This window comes from Anolis carolinensis, chromosome 5 (assembly GCF_035594765.1).
Source record: "Anolis carolinensis isolate JA03-04 chromosome 5, rAnoCar3.1.pri, whole genome shotgun sequence".
In the NCBI taxonomy this organism is placed as follows: domain Eukaryota; kingdom Metazoa; phylum Chordata; class Lepidosauria; order Squamata; family Dactyloidae; genus Anolis; species Anolis carolinensis.
The window spans coordinates 94,448,955-94,474,637 of NC_085845.1; the positions used below are offsets into that span (position 1 = coordinate 94,448,955).

Below are 25,683 nucleotides of genomic sequence, written 5' to 3' on the forward strand. Positions count from 1 at the left end.
TATCTGATTTTGTAATACCTGAATTTTTATATACATATGACCTCATCAGATGGGGGAAGAATTGGTGGCATGCTTCACTTCACCACCCCTTTAAACACGGAGCCCTATAGCTCCCATTACATGACACACAACTACTCCATGCTTAAAGGGGTGGTGAAGTGGAGCATGCGACCACCACAGCAACGCAGGAGTATTCCCGTGTTCTGCTAGGTAGACACTACATGGTCGACACTTCCCCCCATGGGATGCTCAGCTGGGTGAGTTGGGCAATGCAAGGTGAGGGGTGATGGGTTCCCCAATTTCCCTTATGTGCACTGCTGGAATCACCACAATGTGTGGTGGTTACAATGGCCTTTATGATGAGGTCTCTAGTAAATGAAAAAATTGGGTGTACATTCAGCACATACTGTGTTTTTCTTCAAGGACTATCAGCACACTCTCCAACCTTTTAATAAGATAGCTGGGAAGAGAGGGTAAAATCCACCCCTCCTCCTGTGAGTCTTTTTCATTCTTTTTGGGTTGGATATAGTTGGCGGATGCTTGGGTTACCACCTCTGTGGCCCTTTCCAGCACAATCACCCCACCATTGACTAGATGGAAGATGAGAACTGAAGCATATGGTATTATCTACTTTTTACAAGGGCCTGGTGTAAGCAGAGGTCTATCTCCCTTTTTACTTTTCTCTTTCCCTCATCAGGTCTCCTTGAGGAAAACACCGTACAGTAGAGTCTCACTTATCCAACATAAATGAGCTGGCAGAATGTTGGATAAGCGAATATGTTGGATAATAAGGCAAGATTAAGGATAAGCCTATTAAACATCAAATCTATATATATAAAAGAGTGATGGCATCAGGGCAGCGGACAAAACAACAAAACTACAGGCCCCCACAACCTCAAAATTTGACAACACAACCCATCATTCACGGCTCTAGGTTGATACAACAAAAAGAAAAGAAAAATAAAGTCCTAATTACAGGGAGAGGAATAATAGTTTTTATCCAATTACTGCCAGTTTGAAGGCTAAGCCCCACCCACTTGGTCTCCTAGCAACCTACTCAGCCCAGGGGACAGGCACAGTTAGGCCTCACTTAGGCCTCTTCCACAGATTATCAGATTTTAACTGGATTATATGGCAGTGTAGACTCAAGGCCCTTCCACACAACTATATAACCCATATAAAATCTTATATTATCTGCTTTGAACTGGATTATCTTGACTCCACACTGCCATATAATCCACTTCAGTATGCATACTAAACATAAAGACAACCATACAACAGACATTCAATACCACCACTACCTCAACAATTTCTCACCAACACCACCAGACAACGCCACAGCAACGCGTGGCCGGGCACAGCTAGTTAGGTTATAATTTTACAAATTAAGCACAAAAACATCATGTTATACAACAAATTTGACAGAAAAAGTAATTCAATATGCAGTAATGCTACGCAGTAATTACTGTATTTACGAATTTAGCACCAAAATATCACAATGTATTCAAAACATTGACTACAAAAATGCATTGGATAATCCAGAATGTTGGGTAAGTGAATGTTGGATAAGTGAGACTCTACTGTAGCTGCTTTCCTAAAGGTTGTAATTGGTCAGCTGGAGGTAAAAGGTTTTGGTTTTTTGAGGACTTTGGATTTCCAGATAAGAGAGAATCAACTTGTATAATTGATCAGTTGTAGACCACCACTGGGAAATAAATACATAGGCAGGAAAAGAAAGATTGTTTACTGAAATTTCATCTGGGATAGGATGTAATATCCCCTCCAAGGGTTTTATGATCTTGATATGTTCTGGGGTAGTCTACAGTTAGGACCAATGACATGTTGACTAAGAATGATCGGGTTCTAATTTAGGTCATTTCAGGTTGTGAAAGCTGTTTTAGTTGGTGTGGAGTGCCAATAAAAACCAGTAGGTCTGGCCATCTGTACCTCATGTGACTCAAGTACACACTGGAAAGATGTTTGGTACAGTTCCATTATCTGGACAGACTTGAAAAGGGAGCACTAGACAGAGAAAGATAGTCCATTTTTGGGGGGGCGGTTTGAAGTAGGAAAACAATTTTCCCCGTTTTCACAGGTTATTCACCACCACCCCCTTCCCATTTCATAACGGCCGCTGTTAGCTCCAGCTCCTGCCAACCTAGCAGTTCGAAAATATGCAAATGTGAGAAGATCAATAGGTACCGCTCCAGCGGGAAGGTAACGGCACTCCATGCAGTCATGCCGGCCACATGACCTTGGAGGTGTCTACGGACAACGCCGGCTCTTCGACTTAGTAATGGAGATGAGCACCAACTCCCAGAGTCAGACATGACTGGATTTAAAGTCAGGGGAAAACCTTTACTTTTTATAGATAAATAAGTGTTATTTATAGAACATTAATCTTGATCAGCTTCATTGAGCAGTAGTGCTGGAAAATACTATACAAAATATTTTTGAAACATATGCTAGCACTGCAGCCTAAATCTGATGGGTCCTCAGTTCAGGGAAAGTCCTAATTGTGTGTCATCTTTGGCGTTTTGTTTGCATTGTATGCCTGATTCAAAAGTGTAATTCACTGGGCCACCTCTCCAAATAATCTCATTGTGTCAAGGGGTTGCTCTGTTGAACAAATGTCTGCAGTAAGTAATCCATGGAAAACAGACAGGCGTCTCTTGTCATTTTGGAGTGTTAATCCATTGCCCTCAGAGCATGAAAGTCCACAAGGATAACAAGTGTGGGAATGACCAAAACTAACATTATGTTTGGATCTTATTTTCTCAACAAAGGCACAGATCAATGGAACTGCTGAGTGTGTCAGATAAGATGTGGCAGGATTAATGAATTAAGCTCAGGAAGCAACAGGGTTTGTTAAACAGGCAAAGGGAATCTCCCTTTTTATCTTGCTGGTGTGCTGTCCTGTTCAGGGATGAAAGTGGCAGGGACAAAATGCTTAGCTTGTGCTTCATAACAAGGTTAAATCCTGATTTGGCAATTGAGAAAATACTTCAGTTTGTACTTGGAATTTGGGAGCAAAATAAACGAACCATGTCTGCTATATGGGAACTCCTGTGACATCATAGAAAAAGTATGCCAACAGCATGGTAGCAATGTGTGATACAAGTTAAACATGTCAAGTTCATCCTCTTTTGGTTTGATTTTAGATTCTATAATTTTGAACCCCATTATAAAGAAGGTTCTATCATATATCTTATTATGCAAGATCTTGGAACACCTTTGAGAGTAAGTGAGAGAAAGAAATCAGTAGCATAATCTTTTGCTGACTTAAGTCTACTTCCTCAGATATATGGAATGAGTGAACAACTAGTAGAATAATTGAGAGAATATCTGAAAAAAAGAAGTTGGTAGCATAAGCTTTTGTAGTTTTAAATCTACTTTCTCAGATACATGTGAAATACTCCAAGGATATAAAGGAGTAGTAGACTTAAGTCAAGAAAAGCTTATGCTACTAATTTCTTTCTCCCAGTTACTCTCAAAGGGTCTGCAAAATCCCTTGTATAATGATATTCTAGATTAACTGGACTATGAGTGCATCTACATTGTAGAATTAATACAGTTTGACACCACTTGGCTCAATGCAATGGAATTACAATGGTTGTAATTTGACAACACTTTTAACCTTCTCTGCCAAAGGGTCCTAGTACCAAACCAAACTACAGCTATTATGATTCCATAGCATTGAGCCATGGCAGCTAAAATGATGTCAAACTGCATTAATTATATAGTGCAGATGCACTCTATGCCTTTTAATTCTATCATATATGTGCATTAGTCAGCCTGCCTTAATCAAAGCCTGCTCCTGTGGTGAAAAAGGGCCACTTTTTCATGTGGAAAGTTACACTGGAGTTATCTTTCAAAAATGTCCCCTTAGTTTGATAGTTTTGTTGTTTTGGGGCATTTCCAGCTGTGGAAACTGATGCAGGGATTTGAATTTAGCATATCATGATTATCTTGAAAATTGGCGGGCATTAAGATGCCATCCAGAACAAAGAGACACACACCTCGGATGAAAGTTCAAAACTGGAATTATGATTTTTTGGGGGTTGCTGTATAATTTTACTCTATGCAGTCGGTCCCAAAAAAACTAACACTCTCAGAAAATACTTGTATCAAATCTAATGTGAGGAGAGTGGATACTTGCCTACTGAGGAACATGCTTTGTGGAAATTACTTTTTGGACCATGATGGATGAAGGATTTAGAGATCTGTCATCCAAATATAACTTTTCCAAGCTTTCACTTGATGTTAACAGAAGGGACCTATCTCAGTGACAGAACACATAAATCTCATGCTTAAGGTTATTTCAATGTTCTCCATCTCCAGTTAGAAGGACCTCTACTTATCATGGCTGGGAAAAAATCTATGCTTAAGACCATGGAAAAATTCTGCCAATCAGAATTACACTAAAGCTGTTGAAAAGATAAAGTTAATACTCATGTAAACAAATGGAAATGAAGCTTTGGCCAAAAAGACCAGTTATTTCTCCCTATCTTAAGCAGTTAAAAGCAGAAATGTTTTATTTATTATCTATATTTATTTATTTATTCATTTCATTTATATCCTTCCTTTCTCATAAGCTCTGGTCTTCTGGCCTTTGCCTTCTGTCCACACAACAGGGCATATTGAGCCCAGAACAAGGCATGCCTCCTGAAAAACTGAAATGCCTAGAAATGAAATGTAGATCTTTACGTTTTGTTTTTCTTTTTTCTGTTTTTCATTTTTGTATAGGTTTTTCATTTTATGGCTTTGAGGTTGTTTGCAAGACCGCACAATGCAGAGGAAAAAAAAGCAAAGTAACAGAGCTTTTAAAAACAAACAAATAGAGGTTCTCACTTATGTAAATAACCTTGTGAACAACGTAACGTCTCTGTCCTTGCATTGACTAGTGTAAAACATATGTAGATTCTGGAACCATTTGAAAGACTAGAGGCGAGGAGCAAGGAACCATAAATGCTTTTGGACAACAAGCTTGTTTAGAAAAGGCTGGCTCCTTATAGATTTGATTATATCGTATATGACATGGGAAATTTGGAAATGCAAAATAGGAAGTTCTGCATGAACATTCCTACACAAAACTTTCTTCCGGAAACCAGATGTCTTTATGAAGATATCCTCTATGGTATTCATGATCTCTCAAATAGGAGATCCTATGATCTATCAGAGTTGGGTGCCTCAAGCACAGTGCCCACTTTTTTTTGAGAAACTACAAGTTGCTTCTGGTTTGAGAGAATTGGCCATTTGCAAGGACGTTGCCCAGAGGATGCCCTGATGTTGATGGTAAAATCTTTATAGGAGACTTCTCTCATATTCCACATGGAGCTGGAGCTGAAAGAGGGAGCTCATCTGCACTCTCCCTGGGTTGGCTTCAAACCAGAAACCTTCAGGTCAGCAACCCAGCCTTCAAGGCATCAGTCCTGCCAGCACAGGAATTTAACCTATTGCACTACCCGGGGCTCCTTATAGTACCCACTAAATACAAATAGTGCCTACTAATTTATATCAATCATGCATCAATTTTACAAAATTGATATGTATTTTCAGCCTGAATAAGTTATAAATTAAATTGAAAGCTGTACTAACAACACTTCTTGCCACAGAGGTACTTGACTAGATCCAAGACTACTCATATATTTATTTTGATTTATTTCCAACATTTATATCCCGCCCTTCTTACCCAAAGGGTGGCTTACAACAATGGCAGTAATTCGATGCCTACACAAAATCAAAATCACACAGTACATAAAATCAATTAAAACTATTAAATACAGTATAAAAATTTTAAAACATATAGTCAGGTCAATTCTTCCAAAAAAATCTCGTGCTTTAGCCATAAGTTAGTCCATGTCGTCTTTGCCATTATTATCACCATCAATGACTGCAAGTCACATATAGACATTGCTGGTGTGGGAATAGCTATATGGGAAGGACAACTGTGCCGTTTGGACAATTTAAGAGCCATTCATTGTACAAAATAATATTTGAGTTTATGGTCCAGTGGTTCTTTCCTCTTTTGTAACCAAAATTATCTTTCCAAAACACCCAGGAGGGATATTTAGGCAGAGTTAGGTATAAGAGCCAGCATGGACTTAAATATTACACTATAATTCTTGGCCAAGAAAATCCATTGAGTGACCTTGGGCTAATCACAATCTCTCAGACTTTAAAAAATGGCAAAGGTGTTGAACAAATCTTGCCAATTCCTCCCATTATTCAGTAAAGACTTGAAGGCACACAACAACAACATAGTTCTTGGGGTGTTGTGTGGTTTCCAGGCTGTATGGCCTTGTTCTATCAGCATTTTCTCTTGATGTTTTGCCTGCATGTTCATCTGAAGATTCCAGCCACAGATGGTGAACTGTCAGGATTAAATGCAGCTAAAACACAGCCATACAGCCCAGAAGCACCCCAGTGCTTCTGGCCCTGAAAGCCTTCAACAATATGTTGAACATAATTCTTGTTGATTGGTCCAAAGTTACCTAGTGAGCTTCAGGCTGAAGCAGGAATTTGAAATGAAGTCATTCCAGTCACATATTGCTTTTTTAGGAAACATAAAATTGATTTTTAAATCCACCTCATCACTAAAAAAGAAAAATACCCCTACTTAAGAGTGTCCCAACTTAAAAGCATTTTGCTTTTGCTCGGTCCAGATTTTGCTTTGACATAAGAGCAGCATTTTGAGCTAAGAACTAGTGCCACAGGGAGTGCTAACATGAGAGTACAGGGTTTTAGGGCTTTAAGGGAGCAGCCTCTGTGCCTTGTGCTCTTGTCCGCTTTGGGAAATTGCTGACCACTTTGCCCTTGTCTTCTTTGAAGAACTTTGAATTAGCTGATTTTGTGTGGTTTTTATTCCTGATATGTTTGGCTTCATTAAGGGAGAGCAAGAGAGGAAAGGAGAGTAGAATGAGTACAGTATGAAGAAAATGATGCTTCTGCCTCTTCGCTGTGTGCTTCCTTGCCACAACATTGTGCTTCTACCATTGTGAAGTTGATCTTTCTTTTGTTATTGTTCCACATGAATGTGCATTTATACAGTATTTGTTATTTAAAAATACAAAATTTGGTATTAAGTTCTAGTAATGGTTGTTTTTGGAGCCTCCAGTGGCTCAGTGTGTTAAAGCTCTGAGTTGCTGAACTTGCAGACCGAAAGGTCCCAGGTTCAAACCCGGGAGCGGAGTAAGCGCCCACTGTTAGCTCCAGCTTCTGCTAAGCTAGCAGTTCAAAAACATGCAAATTTGAGTAGATCAATAGGTACCGCTCCGGCGGGAAGGTAACTGCACTCCATGCAGTCATGCCGGCCACATGACCTTGGAGGTGTCTACGGACAACGCCGGCTCTTCAGCTTAGAAATGGAGATGAGCACCAACCCCCAGAGTCAGACATGACTGGACTTAACATCAGGGGAAACCTTTACCTTTACCTAAGAATTGTTTAATAAATTGGCAATACCTCTTTTGGATGACAATCATGAACACAATCATGAACAAAATTAACAAAAATAAAAGGAGTAACACAACATAATAATAAAGTAAATAAAGAATAATACAAAATTAATTTTAGCTGCTTGGTAAATCTCAAGGCTCTCAGCATGTTAATGAACCTCAGAGTCATTTTGTGTGTGTGTGTGTTCTTCCTCTCTATTTAACAGGCATTGGTCTTCCTTTCCCATTTGGAGGCAAAGGTGTGGTGGGAGGAGGGGGGGTTCACTAATGGATTTCATAAAGCCAGACCCTCTCCCTGGGGAGGCAGGCAATGGATATTTTTAACCTATTGGAGGAGGAGACCTTGAGAGAATCCCCTGTATAATTTATTACTCCCATCGGACTTTTATATGTGTCTCAAAATGGAGGAATTTCTCTCGCTGACTTGGAGGTTTCCTAACAAGGCTTTAAATTCAACTCTAGTCGAGGAAAAAAGTTAACTTGATGGAACAACCTTTCATTTTATTTTTTGAAACATAAGCAAGTAAATAAAATGAGTAGGAATGGATAGATAATTACCCAAATACTAGGGCTGTATGATCAATAAAAAAATGTTTCAAAACTCAGGACAAATTTCGGCAATGCTGGTGTTTTGTTTGTTGCAACTGAAATTTTTGTTATTATAATGAGAGTAATAATTTTTTTTTACTTTTCTGTTCTTGTGCAAGCGGGGCAACTTCAGGGGCTTTTTTCTCCCTCATTTGTATAATGACTGGGGCAAATGGTTGCTGAGAATTTTCCAGGATGTATACAATATTCCCTCACTTATTGCTGGGGTTAGGTTCCAGGACCATCCACAATAAGTGAAAATCCGCAAAGTAGGGACACTATATTTATTTTAATATTTATACATTATTTTAGTAGTTATACACTATTTTAAGTCTTTATCAACCAATCGTGTGTTGATAAATCACCTCCTTCTCCTCCTGTTGCCGCTTGGACTCCTTTTCTCTCCCTTTGGCTTCTCCTTCCTCCCTTCCTTAGGCTGTAAATTGTAATTTTTTATGATTTATAATAGTCTTTTAGAGTTCTTGAAAAACCGCGAAACAGCGAATCCGTGAAAAGTGAACCACGAAGTAGTGAGGGAACACTGTATAGCCATGTTCCAAAAGCATTCTTTCCTGACGTTTCATCTGCATCTATGGCAGGCATCCTCAGAGGTAATGAGGTATGTTGCAAACTAGTCAAGTGGGGTTTATATATCTGTGGAATGTCCAGGGTGGGAGAAAGAAAGAACTCTTGTCTTTTTGAGGCAAGTGTGAATGTTTCAATTGGCCACCTTGATTAGCATTGAATAGCCCTTTGACTCCAAGGTCTGGCTGCTTCCTGCCTGGGGGAATCCTTTGCTGGGAGATTGATTCAAGTCTGGAATTACTCTGTTTTCAGAGTGGTGTTCTTTATTTACTGTCCTGATTTTAGTTTTTTTTTAATACTGGTAGCCAGATTTTGTTCATTTTCATGGTTTTCTCCTTTCTGCTGAAATTGTCTATATCCTTGTGGATTTCAATAGCTTCTCTGTGTAGTCTGACATGGTGGTTGTTAGAGTGGTCCAGCATTTCTGTGTTCTCAAAGAATATGCTGTGTCCAGGTTGGTTCATCAAGTGGTCTGCTATGGCTGACTTCACTGGTTGCATTAGTCTACATTGCTTTGATTCGTGTCTAGGCAATGCTGTGATTGGTGGTCCCTATGTAGACTTGTCCACAGCTGAATGGTATACGATAGACTCCTGCAGAGGTGAGAGGATCCCTCTTGTCCTTCGCTGAACGTAGCATTTGTTGGATTTTCTTCGTGGGTCTGTTGATTGTTTATAGGTTGTGTTTCTTCATCAGCTTCCCTGTGTGTTCAGTTGTTCCCTTGTTGTATGGTAAGAACACTTTTCCTCTGGGTGCAGGCATGTAGCTGGGGGGGGGGGGCTTGAGGGGCTTCATTCCCCCCCCCAAAAAAAATTCTCTGGGTGGTCCGCGAGAAGGCCTTACTGGTACTGTCATGTTTATTCATATCATGATCTGATCACCATGCCCAATATATCCCATATGTATGAGGGTACTGGGATAAGGATAAAAAAGGTTTGCTAGAGTAGATCCTCACCCCTCCCCCCAAATCAAAATCCTGACTACTGGCCTGTCTGGGTAGATCTTTGTTGCTACAATGCTAGAACACATTGACCACTGTTAGCCCGTCAAGTTTCAGAACAGGGTTGTTGTATGTTTTCCAGGCTATATGGCCATGTTCCAGAAATATTCTCTCCTGACGTTTCGCCCACATCTATGGCAGGCATACTTAGAGGTTGTGAGGTATGGAGAAACTAAGCTAGGAAGGTTTATATATACAGTAGAGTCTCACTTATCCAAAATTCACTTATCCAACATTCTGGATTATCCAACGCATTTTTGTAGTCAATGTTTTCAATACATCATGATATTTTGGTGCTAAATTTGTAAATACAGTAATTACAGTAATTACTATTGTGTATTGAACTACTTTTTCTGTCAAATTTGTTGTCTAACACGATGCTTTGGTGCTTCATTTGTAAAATCATAATCTAACTTGATTTTTAATAGGTTTTTCTTTAATCCCTCTTTATTATCCAACATATTTGCTCATCCAACATTCTGCCGGCCCGTTTATGTTGGATAAGTGAGACTCTACTGTATCTGTGAAATCCACAAACATGTGGACAACTTCAACAGAAAGGAGGAAGCCATGAAAATGAACAAAACCTGGCTACCAGTATTAAAAAAAAAACTCAAAAATCAGAACAGTAAATAAGAAGCAACACTCTGAAAACAGAGGAATTCCAGACATGAATCAACCAGGGGCAGCTAACGACTCTGAACAATGGATGCCCCCAGGCAGGAAGAAAACCGTGAGGTGAAGCTATTCAATTCCAATTAAGGTGATTAACTACAACATTCACACTGGCCTCCAACTGACAAGAGTTCTTCTCTCACCCTGGACTTTCCACATATATATATATATATATATATATATATAAACCTTCCTTGCTTAGTTTCTCCAGCCCGGAAAACATACAACAATATTGACCACTGTTGGCCCGTCAAGTTTCAGAACGTTTCACTTATCCACGGATTTTTGGAGAATTTTCAAAAGTCTTGTAATTATTTTTTTAAAAAATACAAGAGCTATGATACGAATTTAACAAAGGTTTGTTGTAGGTTTTCCAGGCTGTATGGCCATGTTCCAGAAGTATTCTCTCCTGACGTTTCGCCCACATCTATGGCAGGTGAGAATACTTCTGGAACGTGGCCACACAGCCCGGAAAACATACAACAACATTGACCACTGTTGGCCTGTCAAGTTTCAGAACGTTTCAGTTATCCATGGATTTTTGGATAATTTTCAAGAGTCTTGTAATTATTTTTTTAAAAAAATACAAATTTAACAAAGGGTTGTTGTATGTTTCCAAGGCTGTATGGCCATGTTCCAGAAGTATTCTCTCATGAAATTTCGCCCACATCTATGGCAGGAGAGAATACTTCTGGAACATGGCCATACAGCCCAGAAAACATACAACAACATTGATCACTATTGACCCGTCAAGTTTCAGAACGTTTCACTTATCCACGGATTTTTGGAGAATTTTCAAGCGTCTTGTAATTATTTTTTAAAAAATACAAGAGCTATGATACGAATTTAACAAAGGGTTGTTGTATGTTTTCCAGGCTGTATGGTCATGTTCCAGAAGTATTCTCTCCTGACGTTTCGCCCACATCTATGGCAGGAGAGAATACTTCTGGAACATGGCCATACAGCCCAGAAAACATACAACATTGACCACTGTTGGCCCATCAAGTTTCAGAACGTTTCACTTATCCATGGATTTTTGGAGAATTTTCAAGAGTCTTATAATTATTTTTTTTAAAATACAAGAGCTATGATACGAATTTAACAAAGGGTTGTTGTATGTTTCCAGGCTGCATGCCCATGTTCCAGAAGTATTCTCTCCTGATGTTTCTCCCATCAAGTTTCAGAATGTTTCACTTATCCACGCATTTTTGGAGAATTTTCAAGAGTCTTGTAATTATTTTTTTAAAAAAATACAAGAGCTACCCTGTTTTCCCTAAAATAAGACATCCCCAAAAAATAAGACCTAGTACTGGTTTTGCTGAATTGCTAAATATAAGGCCTCCCCCGAAAGTAAGACCTAGCAAGTTTTTGTTTGGAAGCATGCCCGGCGTCCACCAAACAAAACACCATAGCATGGAGGATTGGTAAATGTACATACCAGTTGTACAGTATATGGAAATAATGGTAGTAACAAGAAATTCTTGGCAGAAGTCACAGTTTGTCTGGTTTGGTTATGTTGGTTTGTGATGACAGTATAGAATAAATGTTCATTTTTTGTTCAACAATAAATGTGAATTCTTCTTCATGGAAAAATAAGACATTCCCTGAAAATAAGACCTAGCGCATCTTTGGGAGTAAAAAATAATATAAGACCCTGTCTTATTTTCGGGGAAACACGGTATGATACGAATTTAACAAAGGGTTGTTGTATGTTTTCCAGGCTGGATGGCCATGTTCCAGAAGTATTCTCTCCTGACATTTCGTCCACATCTATGGCAGGAGAGAATACTTCTGGAACATGACCATACAGCCCGGAAAACATACAACAACCCTGTGATCCTGGCCATGAAAGCCTTCGACAACACATTGAAATGTATAGATATTTGTTTATTATATTCCGACAACACATTGGAATTAACAAATTTGACTTAGAAAAAATTGCACACCTCTACCTCTAACAAATATCCAAATACCTCTAGCCCAAAGTCGGAAGATTCCCCCTACCACAAAAAAATCAGAGAGGAATGGAGGAAAAACTCAGTTCCATTGAAGGCAAAATTTATAGCTCCCTGCTCAGCGCTCAAAGCTTTTGACTAGATGCTTTTTGCATGTGTTTGGGTGACAGCAGGAGGAAGGGAAGTGGGCTGTGCTTCGCTTGTTTCTCCCATTGTCAGGGAGGGGGGAGAAAGGGAGGGGAGAGAAACTCTGCAGATTCCTGTATCATCTCTCTTTCTCTGTCTGAATGAGTACAGGAAAACTCAGGATTGCTGCGCCCCTCTCTCTCTGTCTCTCATTCTCTCCCACCCCTCTTTCTTTCTCTCTCTCTCTCTCTCTCCCTTCCTCCTGCCTGCAATTGAAGCCGGAGGGGATCAAGAGGACGGGATTGGCTTGTGCCAGAAGGCGAGCGCAGAGAGAACATAGCTTAAGAAGAAAGCCAGCCTGGAAAGAAGCAGCAGCAGCCGAGCCGAGAGAGAGCCAAGCTGCCTCTCTTGTCAACCGCTCTGGTCCTTTGATTTGGAGGAGAGGAGCGCTGGAAGTTTGCTGGTCTCTTTGCTTCTCTCTTTTTTTTCCCGGAGATGTTACAGACCTGGTCAAAGCTGCGGCCAGGGCGGTGCGTTTCTGCGCGCAACTGACCCGGCTCACCTGTTACCGGCTGGGTGTTCTTTTTTTTTTTTTTTCTGATCGCTTTTGGGAACTTCTGGACGTCGTCGAAGAGGCAGTGGAGGGGCTTTTGGGAGCAGCAGCATGGGCTGGATCGGCCGGATCGCTTGCCTTTGCTGCTGGGGATGGGGAGTCTTGCTTTTGGCCCGAGGAGCACACAGCCAGCATGCCAAGAGCGACGTGCCGCGGCTAAAACTGTCCTACAAAGGTGAGCTTCTCTCCCTCCTTTCTTTCCCTTTCCTTCCTTCCCTGCCTTGCCTTTCACTCATCCCGATGCGCCTCTCTTCCATGACTTGCTTTGTTGGTCGGAGAATAGATTTCTTTTTATAGATAGCAAAAGGGGAGCAGAGCCAAGGGCTGGTATATTTGGGTCCGAATGATGCGCCCATTTCATCCCGTTGGAAAGTCAACGCGGCGGCTGAGCCCAAGCGAGGAAAGGAGAACGAGCGTTAGGCGTTGAAAGGAACGACAAGGCGCTCTTCCAAGTTCCTTCTGCCGGGCACACCCCCCTTTCTCCCCTTCCCTCCCTCCTCCTTTCCTTTTGGGAGGACTTTAAAAGCGCAAGCAGAGCGGATGGAGCAACCCTTGGCTTTTGGGATAGGTCCCCAAAGAGGAAAAGTCTCCATTGGAGTACGGATGAGCAATTGTATCATTATCATCAATCAATAATAATAATAAAACAACAATGTTCATATTATTACTATTATTACGAACAATATTATTATTAATAATATTAATAATAATAATGTTATTAATATTATTAGTATTATTAATATTGGTATCACTAATATTATTGATATTATTAATAGTAATGATGAAAATAACAATGTTAATATTACAATTATTATCATTATTAATATTAGCAATAATATTATTATTAGTATTATTAATATTGGTATCACTAATATTATTGATATTAATAGTAATAATGATGAAAATAACAATGTTAATATTATTACGATTATTATTATCATTATTAATATTATAGGTATTATTAATATTGGTATCACTAATATTATTGATATTATTAATAGTAATAAGGATGAAAATAACAATGTTAATATTATTACGATTATTATTATCATTATTAATATTATAGGTATTATTAATATTGGTATCACTAATATTGATATTAATAGTAATAATGATGAAAATAACAATGTTAATATTATTACGATTATTATTATCATTATTAATAATATTAATAATATTATTGGTATTATTAATATTGTTATCACTAATATTATTGATATTATTAATAGTAATAATGATGAAAAGAACAACAATGTTAATATTATTACAATTGTTATCATTATTACTATTAATAATATTATTATTGTTAATATTAATATTATTAATATTGGTATCACTAATATTATTGATATTATTAATAGTAATAATGATGAAAATATCAACAATGTTAATATTATGATATTACTATCATTATTATTATTAAAATATTAATAATATTAATAATAGGAGCCTCCGGTGGCCTAGGGGATAAAAGCCTTGTGACTTGAATGTTGGGTTGCTGACCTGAAGGCTGCCAGGTTTGAATCCCACCCGGGGAGAGTGCGGATGAGCTCCCTCTATTAGCTCCAGCTCCATGTGGGGACATGAGAGAAGCCTCCCACAAGGATGGTAAAACACCAAAAACATCCGGGCGTCCCCTGGGCAACGTCCTTGCAGACGACCAATTCTCTCACTCCAGAAGCAACTCCGGTTGCTCCTGACATGAAAAAAATTAATAATATTAGTATTAATATTGATATCAATAATATTATTGATATTATTATTAATAGTAATAATAATGACAATAACAACATTATCAACAATAACAACAATGTTAATACCATGGCCACCTGTCGGGACTGCTTTGAATGGGATTTTCCTGCTTCTTGCAGGGGGTTGGACTGGATGACCCTCCAGGTCTCTTCCAACTCTATGATTCTATGATTATTAATTTTATTATTACTGGTAATAATAATAATAATAATAATAATAATAATAATAATAATTTATTTGTATCCCGCCCCCTCTCCGCAAGGACTCAGGGCAGCTCACAACAAAATCAAATCACAATAGATACATAAGCAGAAACCAAAAAGTTAAAATCTAACAAATATAAAAAAATTAGAAAATGATATCACAATAAATAAATGAATATTTAAATACATATTATTAATATTATTAATATTGATATTAATATCACTACTTATTCATATTGATATCACTAATATTATTGATATTATTATTAATAGTAATAATAATAACAACTTAAAGAGCTGGGCATGTTTAGCCTGCAGAGGAGAAGGCTGAGAGGAGACATGATGGTCATGTCTGAGGGGAAGTCATAGGGAGGAGGGAGCAAGCTTGTTTTCTGCTGCCCTGGAGACTAGGACATGGAACAATGGCTTCAAACTACAGGAAAGGAGATTCCACCTGAACATTAGGAAGAACTTCCTCACTTGGAGAGCTGCTCAGCCGTGGAACTCTCTGCGCCGTACTGTGGAGGAGGTTCCTTCTTTGAAGGCTTTTAAGCAGAGGCTGGATGGCCATCCGTCTGGGGTGCTTTGAATGTGATTTTTCTTCTTGCCAGGCGGTTGGACTGGATGGCCCATGAGGTCTCTTCCAGCTCTATGTTTCTATGATTCTATAACAACAATGTTAATATTATTGTTAATATTATTAATAATATTCATATTGTTATCACTAATATTGTTCATATTGATTCCACTAACATTAGTATTTGTTACATTTTTGTAACATCACAGCACACATGTGCCTTCAGTCCAAGTGTCTGGGATTCGCCTCTGAATATTGGGCTCTTCCCAAGGGCCCAGGATATTAGTGGTATTTTCGTAGTTCGGAGAAGTGCTGCCTTCTGCAGCATGTGACCTGATGTTTTGTCCAAATTAAGTCTTTCCGGTGCTTTTCGAGGTTTCTTGGAATGCCTCCAAGAGCACCAACCATTATTGGTGGTACCACTGTTGTTCTCTTTTGCCATAGTTGCCCAGTTTCAATGTGTAAGTACTTGTATTTCATGATCTATTCCAGCTCTTTATTATTATTATTATTATTATTATTATTATTATTATTATTATTATTATTGCCAGCCATCCCACTGTATTTTGGAAGTGGGGAGGAGACCAAGCTAGCCCCGGAAAATTGGCACTCTGGAGGATTGTGAATGATGAGCATATTATTAAGATCAGTAAAATTAATATTATTATTGCCAGCCACCCCATTGTATTTTGGAAGTGGGGAAGAGACCAAGCAAGCCCAGAAAGCTAGTGCTCTGGAAGATATAAATGATAAGCTGATGCTCTGGAAGAGTGCAAGTGATCAATATTATTATTATTATTATTATTATTATTATTATTATTATTATTATTATTATTATTGCCAGCCATCCCACTATATTTTGGAAGTGGGGAGGAGTCCAAGCAAGGAAAAGCTGCTGCTCTGCAGAAGTGTGGATGATGAGCTGCTTAATAATAATAAAATAATAATAATAATAATAATAATAATAATAATAATAATAATAATATCATTGCCAGCCATCCCACTGTATTGTGGAAGTGTGGTGGAGACCAAGCAAGCCCTGGAAAGCTGGTGCTCTGAGGACTGTGAATGATGAGCATATTATTAAGATCAATAATATTAATATTAATATTGCCAGCCATCCCATTGTATTTTGGAAGTGGGGAGGAGACCAAGCAAGACCTGAAAAGGTGACACTCTGGAGGAGTGTGACTGATGAGCATGTTGTTGTTGTTATTATTATTATTATTATTATTATTATTACTTGTCATCAATTTTTGTAATATGTCATTGATTCCATCACCAACAACAAAAATACATAAGATACACCTGTAATTCTAAGACACACCCCATTTCTTGAGATGTTTATATAAGGGACAAAAAGTGTGTCTTAGAACTGACGAAATACAGTATTATCATTTGCTAGCCATCAAAAACTGTATTTTAGAGGTAAGAAGGAGACGTAGCCAGTCCAGGAAAGTTGGCATTTCTTCCTCTGGGGGGGAAAAATAACAAATTTGTGACATGTTGGGTTATGTCTCTGTGTAGGATGTATGTACTTATTTATCCGTTCCATTCATATGCTGCTCTTCATGCTTCTCTTTATTTGATTTTCCTTTTTTTCTCGTTTTTTGATGTTGGATTTTGCTTTTCTTTGGTCTTGCGAAACAACCTGCTAAAGACCTGGGATGAATTAAGTCCTGACGCACATGGGGGTAGAAGTATTAAAGTGAATGGGGTGCCCTTGAATTACAGGATGTGGAGCAGGACATGTTAACTGCGTGTAAGATGACAAGTTAAGTGATGCCAGAAAGACGTCATTGACACCGCTTGGCTCAGCAAGTTAAATACATGGTGATGTTTTCAAAAGAACAATGGTATAAGTGCACATATACTCCAAAACTAGAGTGTGAGAGAAAGTGCAACACTGTAACAATGTTTCAATATGCTACTGAATTCCCTATGAAAAGATGTCTCAATAATTAATCAAAACCAAAAACAAACAAGTTACCTTTTGCTGTCTACTCGGAGGTGCAACTGTACTGTTAAGACTCATGAGATTCCCTAAATGGATACGTAATGGATTATGATCTAATTAACTTCGGTGTTCTTATTCAAATACAATTACACAGACCGTAAAGGGATTACGGTTGCTGATTGAAAACTTTTTCATTACAGCTGCAGTCCTATGTTGTGTATTGTGTTATACACAGTTACCTAGAGGCACATCCAATGGACTTCCTTCTAAGTCAGGCATTCATTGGATTGCACTGTTAGGCTGAAGTCCTATGTACACTTTCCTGCTGAGTCAGCTCCATGAAACATTAGTATTGGACTAAACCTTTGAGTCAAAATGCTCACAACTACACTGTTAAAACCTAATGGGGGCTGCATATTGTCCCCCTCAAAAAAACCCCCCATGTTAATGTATATTCCTTGGATCTGTGGTATGTAGTCTTGATAGGTTTAGGTGTTGAATTATAAATTAATACTGCTTTATTGCCTTAATACATGCTATTCTTTTTTTATGAAGGCAAAGGCCTAGATGATGATTTCCTGTTTCTGCTTTAATAGCCGTCAAATTAGACATAAAATTGAACACTAAAAGAGGGGTAGCATGACCCAGTGCGTACTATTTGCAATTGTAGTCCAGGATACTCGCTATCTAGTAGTTTATGACAAAAGTCTCAGTGAACTTTGTAATTGCTTCTCAATTTTGCATCTGACTCATCTAAGTATCTTTCAACACAGTGCATCATGTTATTCCATGTTAGTTGTCCAAGAATGAAAAAAAAATGGGGTAGATTAAAGAGGGAGAATAACAACTTGAACATGGCCAGGCGTTGAGCTCCATGGTAGAGTGGAAATGTCAAGTCTTAAGTTTCCTCTTCTTTATCCAAACCCCTGTCTACTACAAAATAAAAGCTATGAATCAAATTCAGATTAATCCAACAACAAAACTGACAACAAAAGAATCATATTTCCTAAAGCCTTACCAGAAACACATATCAACTAAAAGGAATATTTCAGTGTGACTTTAAATTTTAAATCCTGAATAGCAGTGAACACATGTTTTGAATACCTACAGTGCAATCCTGTGCAAGTCTACCCAAAAGTAAGTCCAGTTGACTATAGTGGAACTTATCCAAAGGTAGGAGTGTTTAGGCTTGCAACCATAATGTGTTAAAGAAGTAGGACTAAATATGAGTGATCTGAGTTGCATGCATACTTCTATATGGCTTTTGCTTAGTTAGGTTGTAATATCTGAGGCTCAGACTAATAGTTGGAGTGAGGGATTCAGTTTAGCAGTGGTGGCATTGCTATAAATATCTAGTTACCGGTGGACATGGGAGAAAAAGAAGGAGGGCTAATAAAACTTTGGATAATTAATTGTCCTTCTAATGCCTCATGCTGTGAATATGTCCTCAGTGAAATGAGCACAGCGGTTGCTTTAAGTGCTCTCTGTATATTACCAGAAGGATGTTTTGAGCAGCAGATTAATATGTTGTGAAGACCATAGTGAGTTTTCGCATGACAGCACCACAAGGCATGTTCACACCACTGGGAACAGCTCTGCTGAGGGGGTTGCTGCTGTTTTTAACTGCTGCACAGAACGTGGCAACATTGCCCTTTGGCAGGTTTCTTTTAGGGAGAGGAGGTTTGGTGATTTAACTAAATAAACTGTGAAATGAACAAGTGTTGGTGTGCCTGTGTGACCGTGTGTTTTTATAAAATGTCAAACCCCATTTTCCATTTCTTATTGTACCGATTGTCATGGTAGTTATGTTTTTGTGTTTGAGCAACTGGAATTGTGTTTTGGCTACAGCAAATGCTTTGCGCTCGATTGGCAAAATTGTCTTCCAAAGAATATTAAAGAATTCCTGATACAATGCCTTGTGTGCCCCTCTTCCATGGTGTATCATGACAAATTAGTGGTCGAGGGAAGTTGAAATAGCAAAGAAATAGCCTTTAAAACATTTTGGGGAGTGATTAATGAAATGTCAACCCGTCATTTTCTATGGTCACTTGTTTCCAAAAGTTTGCCTTTAACTCTGTCATTTGCAGGTTGATAGACAGTAGTTTCTCTGGCTTTGCATTTCTTGAATACTCCTCAGTTCCTGTCACTTAGCCAATATACCCAATTAGAATTGCTCTATGTGATGTGAGGAACTGTGAACAACTTCACATTGAGAGGATCTTTCTTCTTGTGAGCAAAGAAATATTTCCTGGAAAGGCAAAGGAAGTGGGCAAGAGCCATGTTAATGGGTTACCCTAAACCTCCACACTTGTTCTTCCCATTTCTAAAGACAACAGGTTCACTCACCACATCCCATAGCAATATATCTGTGTAATACAGATGTGGAGGCTGTAACCAAAGTCTTGTTCAGACATTGGTGTAAAAATAGCTGTACAAGTATTTTAGAGGTCATTATAGGTGACATGGAGCCTCTGGTGGCTCAGTGTGTAAAAACGCTGAGCTGCTGAACTTGCAGACCGAAAGGTCCCAGGTTCAAATCCGGGGAGCGGGGTGAGCGCCCGCTGTTAGCTCCAGCTTCTGCCACCCTAGCAGTTCAAAAACATGCAAATGTGAGTAGATCAATAGGTACTGCTCCGACAGGCATTCCATGCAGTCATGCCGGCCACATGACCTTGGAGGTGTCTACAGACAATGCCGGCTCTTCAGCTTAGAAATGGAGATGAGCACCAACCCCCAGAGTCGGACACGACTGGACTTTAATGTCAGGAGAAACCTTTACCTTTACCTTTACTACAGGTGACAAGTGTATACATTGCGCTTTCTCTTCATTTTTACTTAATGAATAAGGAGTAATGATCTCTGGGTGAACTCGAGGCCTTGGTGTCCTTTGCACAATTGGGATCCAAGGACATATTTACACTAAGCTAAAAGTATATAGGGCCTTGGCTTGCTACTACTTCAAAGAAAACAATGAGGCAAATAGTAAAAAAAAAAAAAAGTCAAAATTGTAGTCCAAAAATTCTGTGTCAACTTATCCACAAGTCAATATGCATAGCATCCCTTTTTTTGAGTAGGGTGGTGAAAGACAAGAGTTGAGTTGGTTCTGAGAGAACCTGAGAAAAGTACCAGTCTACACAACAGGCAGTCCCCAAGTTACAATCATGATAGGTTCTGTTGGTTTGTTCTTAAGTTGAATTCGTATGAATACACACCTGTCATACACACATGTATATTATTGTTCCAATCGAAAGCATCTTCACACACATATATGAACTTTGGATAGCATAGGGAAGAATTAACATCCATGTGGTGTTTGTTTTGCTGTCTGTGCCCCTGTTCAGAAGTTTTCACCTCACTTTTTATCCCTGTGATAATTCAATTTGGAAAATTTTGTCTTGTTGTGGAAACAAGGATTGTGATCAGAGGCGGTTCAAACGCCAGGCAAACTAGGCAGTTGCCTGTGGCGCCATCTTGTTGGGGTGCCATCAGGCAACTCCTGGCTCCACTGCTGTGCCTGCCTCCGCAAGGAAGGAGCCAAGGCATTTGCTGGTTTGCGGAGCAGTTGCCGCTTCTCTGCTCTGCAAAGCGCCACCAGGAAGGCGTTCGGCGCTTTGCAGTGCAGAAATGCGGCAGTCTGCTCTGCAAACCGGTGCCTTCCTAGCGAGGCCTTCCTTCCGGGCCAGCCCTGCCTCCCCTGGTCACCTCCTGTGCATGCGCCATGTGGAAGAGAGGAGAGCCATCCACAAAGGAGAAGGAGAAAGAAAGAGAGAGAGAGCCCGGGCGCTTCAGTGCAGGAGCCAAGCCGGGAAGAAACACGCTCGATCGTTTCCTCATGTTTCCCTCCCTACCTCTCTTTCCTTTGAAGCCTTTGCTTGACAAAAAACCGAGCTGGAAAGAAAGCGGTGGGGAAGGAAGGAAGGAAAGCAGAGAATAGGGGAAGCGCACTGCTGACAAGCAGAAGAGCACGCTCCCCAGGCTGAAGCCGGAGACCTCTCGCTTGGGTCTGTTGAAAGGAGCCATTGGCGACCAGGGAGGCTTAAGTTCATAGGGAGTCATCCCCCTGCCACTTCCCGCGTGCGTGTGCCCGTGTTTAAATCCCCTTTTGCTGGCGCTGGCCTCCTGCCCTCCTCCTGGCTCCCTCTCTCTCTGCCTCGCTCAATGTTTTAAATGTAAATAGGCGGCGGTGGGGGAAGAAGAGGCCTCATCCCCTCTAAGCATATTATCGATGCAAAAGGGCTCCCAGCTTTCCCTCTCCCTCCCAGGCAACACACACACAAGTACAGGCACACAGGCACGGAGTGAGAGGCCCCACGGTGCTCAAAGAGGCTGGGATTGCAAAGGAAAGGAGCCCTCAGTTGGAATGAGGATGATGATGATGACAATAATAGTTGAAATAATAATAATACCCTGTTTCCCCGAAAATAAGACAGTATCTTATATTAATTTTTGCTCCCAAAGATGCGCTAGGTCTTATTTTCAGGGGGTGTCTTATTTTTCCACAAAGAAGAATTCATACTTATGGTTGAATTTTTTTTTAATGAAAATTTATTATCTACTGTACAGTAGTTGTCATCACAAACCAGCATAACCAAACTGTGAACCCTTTCGAGAATTTCTATATTATATTTTATTGCTATACTATTTTTAAATTACTGTTTTAAATTTCTGTTCGTATGTAAATTTATGTTGTTGTTGGGCTTGTCCCTGTGTAAGCTGCCCTGAGTCCCTTCTGGGATATGGAGGTGGGATACAAGAATAAAGTTATTATCATATTATTATTATTATTATTATTTCTTGTTACTACTTTTATTTCCATGTACAACAATCTATGGCACAGTAGAGTCTCACTTATCCAACATAAACGGGCCGGCAGAACGTTGGATAAGCGAATATCTTGGATAATAGGGAGGGATTAAGGAGAAGCCTGTTAAACATCAAATTAGGTTATGATTTTACAAATTAAGCAATTAAAAGAGGCCTGAGGGAAGAAGGAAGAGAAGAAGGAAGGGGAGAGAGAGAGAGAGAAAGAGGAGGAGGAGGAGAAGGTAGGCCAAAGCATGCCTCTGAGCATGGGCAGCGGGGGAGGGAGGTACTCTTTGGGGCCTAGCCACTCCACCTGGGACACTCCACCTTCACACCCACTTCCTGCCATGGAGCACACCCTACCAATCATATATATGCATTTCAAAAGTATGGCATTTTCTTTGTTTTAACTCAGGCCTTCTATAATAATAATGATGATGATAATAATAATGATATAATAAAATAATGATATTATAATTACAAATTAAGCACCAAAACATCATGTTATATAACAAATTTGACAGAAAAAGTAGTTCAATACGCAGTAATGCTATGTAGTAATTACTGTATTTACGAATTTAGCATCAAAATATCACGATTTATTGAAAACATCGACTACAAAAATGCGTTGGATAATCCAGAACGTTGGATAAGCGAGTGTTGGATAAGTGAGACTCTACTGTATGTACATTTACCAATCCTGCATGCTTCCAAACAAAACCTTTGCTAGGTCTTACTTTCGGGGGAGGCCTTATATTTAGCAATTCAGCAAAACCTCTACGAGGTCTTATTTTCTGGGGATGTCTTATTTTAGGGGAAACAGGGTAGTTGTTAAAGATCCCTGAAAGCTGACAGAGCTTGAAATATCTCAGGCCTCTCCTTTGGATTCCCCCAAAGTGTTCCTAAATCTGAGCTCAACCATGGAGAAAGTGCAGAAATGGATGAAACTGCGACATCATCACCATTAACTTTATTTTTACCTTGCCTTTCTCCTCATAAAGATTCAAGGCAGCAAACATCCTCTGCTGGGCCTTTGCGCGGCCATTTTCCCCTCAGAGAGACTTTTCCCAGCCAAACAGGGCCCTTCAGGGGGCGTGGCATGGGGCGGGGCTTCACTCCTATCCCCTCCCCTCCCTCCCTCAACTGTGCATGTGCGCCCTGGGCCTAGCCCTCCTGCATGGAAAAGAAGCCTGAGGGAAGAAGGAAGAGAAGAAGGAAGGGGGGAGAGAGAGAGAGAAAGAAGAAGAGGAGGAGGAGAAGGTAGGCTAGAGCATGCCTCTGAGCATGGGCAGAGGGGGAGGGAGGTACTCTTTGGGGCCTAGCCACTCCACCTGGGACACTCCACCTTCACCCCCACTTCCTGCCATGGAGCACAACCTACCAATCATATATATGCATTTCAAAAGTATGGCATTTTCTTTGTTTTGACTCAGGCCCCTTCTATAATAATGATAATAGTAATAATAATGATATAATAAAACAATGATATTATAATATAATATAATAATATAGTATATAATAATAATATTACAATAATAATAAAACAACAACAACAATAATAATAGAACTTTATTTCTATTCTGCCCTATCTCCCCTCAGGGACACTTTATAATATATTATACAGTAGAGTCTCACTTATCCAACATAAACGGGCCAGCAGAACGTTGGATAAGCGAATATGTTGGATAATAAGGAGGGATTAAGGAAAAGCCTATTACACATCAAATTAAGTTATGATTTTACAAATTAAGCACTAAAATATAATGTTTAACAACAAACTTGACAGAAAAAGTAGTTCAATATGCAGTAATGCCATGTAGTAATTACTGTATTTACGAATTTAGCACCAAAATATCATGATGTATTGAAAACATTGACTACAAAAATGTGTTGGATAATCCAGAACGTTGGATAAGCGAGTGTTGGATAAGTGAGACTCTACTGTAATACTATAATAATACCATATAATATTATATAATATATAATATCATAATATAACAGTATAATAATAATAATAATAATAATAATATAATGGTTGTATAATAATATAATGTTGTATAATAATATATAATATTATAATATCAGAATATTATATCATATATAATAATATTATAAAAATATAACAATGTGATAATATAATGGTAATGTTATAATATGTAATAAAATAATAAACCTTTATTTATATCCCGCTTTTCTCCCATAAAGGGACCCAAAGCGGCATCCAGCTTGTTATAATGCGATTAAATGCAAAATACAACCAACAACAATCAATAACAAATGCAATATAAAATCAACAGCAATCAATAATAAGCAATTAGTAAAACATAAATAGAATCCTACAGTTGGAAGAGACCTTGTGGGCCATCCAGTTGATTCGGCCAAGAAGCAGGAAAATCTCATTCAAAGCACCCCCGACAGATGGCCATTCAGCCTCTGCTTAACAGCCTCCAAAGTAGAAGCCTCCATCACACTCCAGGGCAGAGAGTTCCACTACTGAACAGCTCTCACAGTGAGGAAGTTCTTCTTAATGTTCAGTTGGAATCTCCTTTCCTGCAGTTTGAAGCCATTGTCCTGTGACCTAGTCTCCAGGGCAGCAGAAAACAAGCTTGCTCCCTCCTCCCTATGACTTCTCCTCACATCTTTATACATGTCTATCATGTCTCCTCTCAGCCCACTCTTCTGCAGCCAAAACATGCCCAGCTCTGGATTATATGGCAGTGAGGAATCAGATAATCCAGTTCAAAGCCGATATTGTGGATTATCTGACTTGATATACTAGGTTATACAGCTGGGTGGAAGAGTAAAGGTAGGTAAAGGTTTTCCCCTGATGTTAAGTCCAGTCATGTCTGACTCTGGGGGCTGGTGTTCATCTCTATTTCTAAGGCAAAGAGCCGGCGTTGTCCGTAGACACCTCCAAGGTGGCTGGCATGACTGCATGGAGCGCATGGAGTGGAAGAGTAGGCAAGGATTAAAATCACCACATTGCAGCCAAGGCAAGCAGAGCATCGGTCACTTAAAACCAACAGACAGGTTTGTAGCAAGACTTATCATTAAACATACTTGATCATTAAATCTACTTGTCCGAACGTATCTCCTCCTATGAGCCAGCAAGATCCCTGAGATCATCTGGAGAGGCCCTGCTCTCGGTCCCACCTGCCCCGGAGGCGTGGCTGGTAGGAACGAGGGACAGGGCCTTCTCGGTGGTGGCTCCCCGGCTGTGGAACACCCTCCCAAGAGAGATGTGTCATGGCCAGAAACACTGGGTTGCTGTGAATTTTCCGAGCTGTATGGCCATGTTCCAGAAGCATTCTCTCCTGACATTTCGCCCATATCTATGGCAGGCATCCTCAGAGGTTGAGGTCTGTTGGAGACTGGAAGAACCTACAGCCCAA

The 25,683-nt window shown here is 39.6% G+C and overlaps 1 protein-coding gene across 2 annotated transcripts in view; it reads left to right on the top strand.

The window, feature by feature from the left end:
- Positions 1-12,491: 12,491 nt before the first annotated feature.
- The window catches only part of sema3a (semaphorin 3A), a 239,982-nt gene continuing 226,790 nt past the window's right edge, over positions 12,492-25,683 (top strand). The window contains exon 1 of one of the 2 annotated variants that reach the window (XM_003221421.4): positions 12,492-13,174. In XM_003221421.4, coding sequence (XP_003221469.2) covers positions 13,051-13,174 — 124 coding nt within the window. In that variant the 5' untranslated portion in view covers positions 12,492-13,050. Of the gene's footprint in view, positions 13,175-23,267; positions 23,552-25,683 lie in introns of those variants that run through there. The other variant, XM_062981858.1, reaches the window with a different exon arrangement.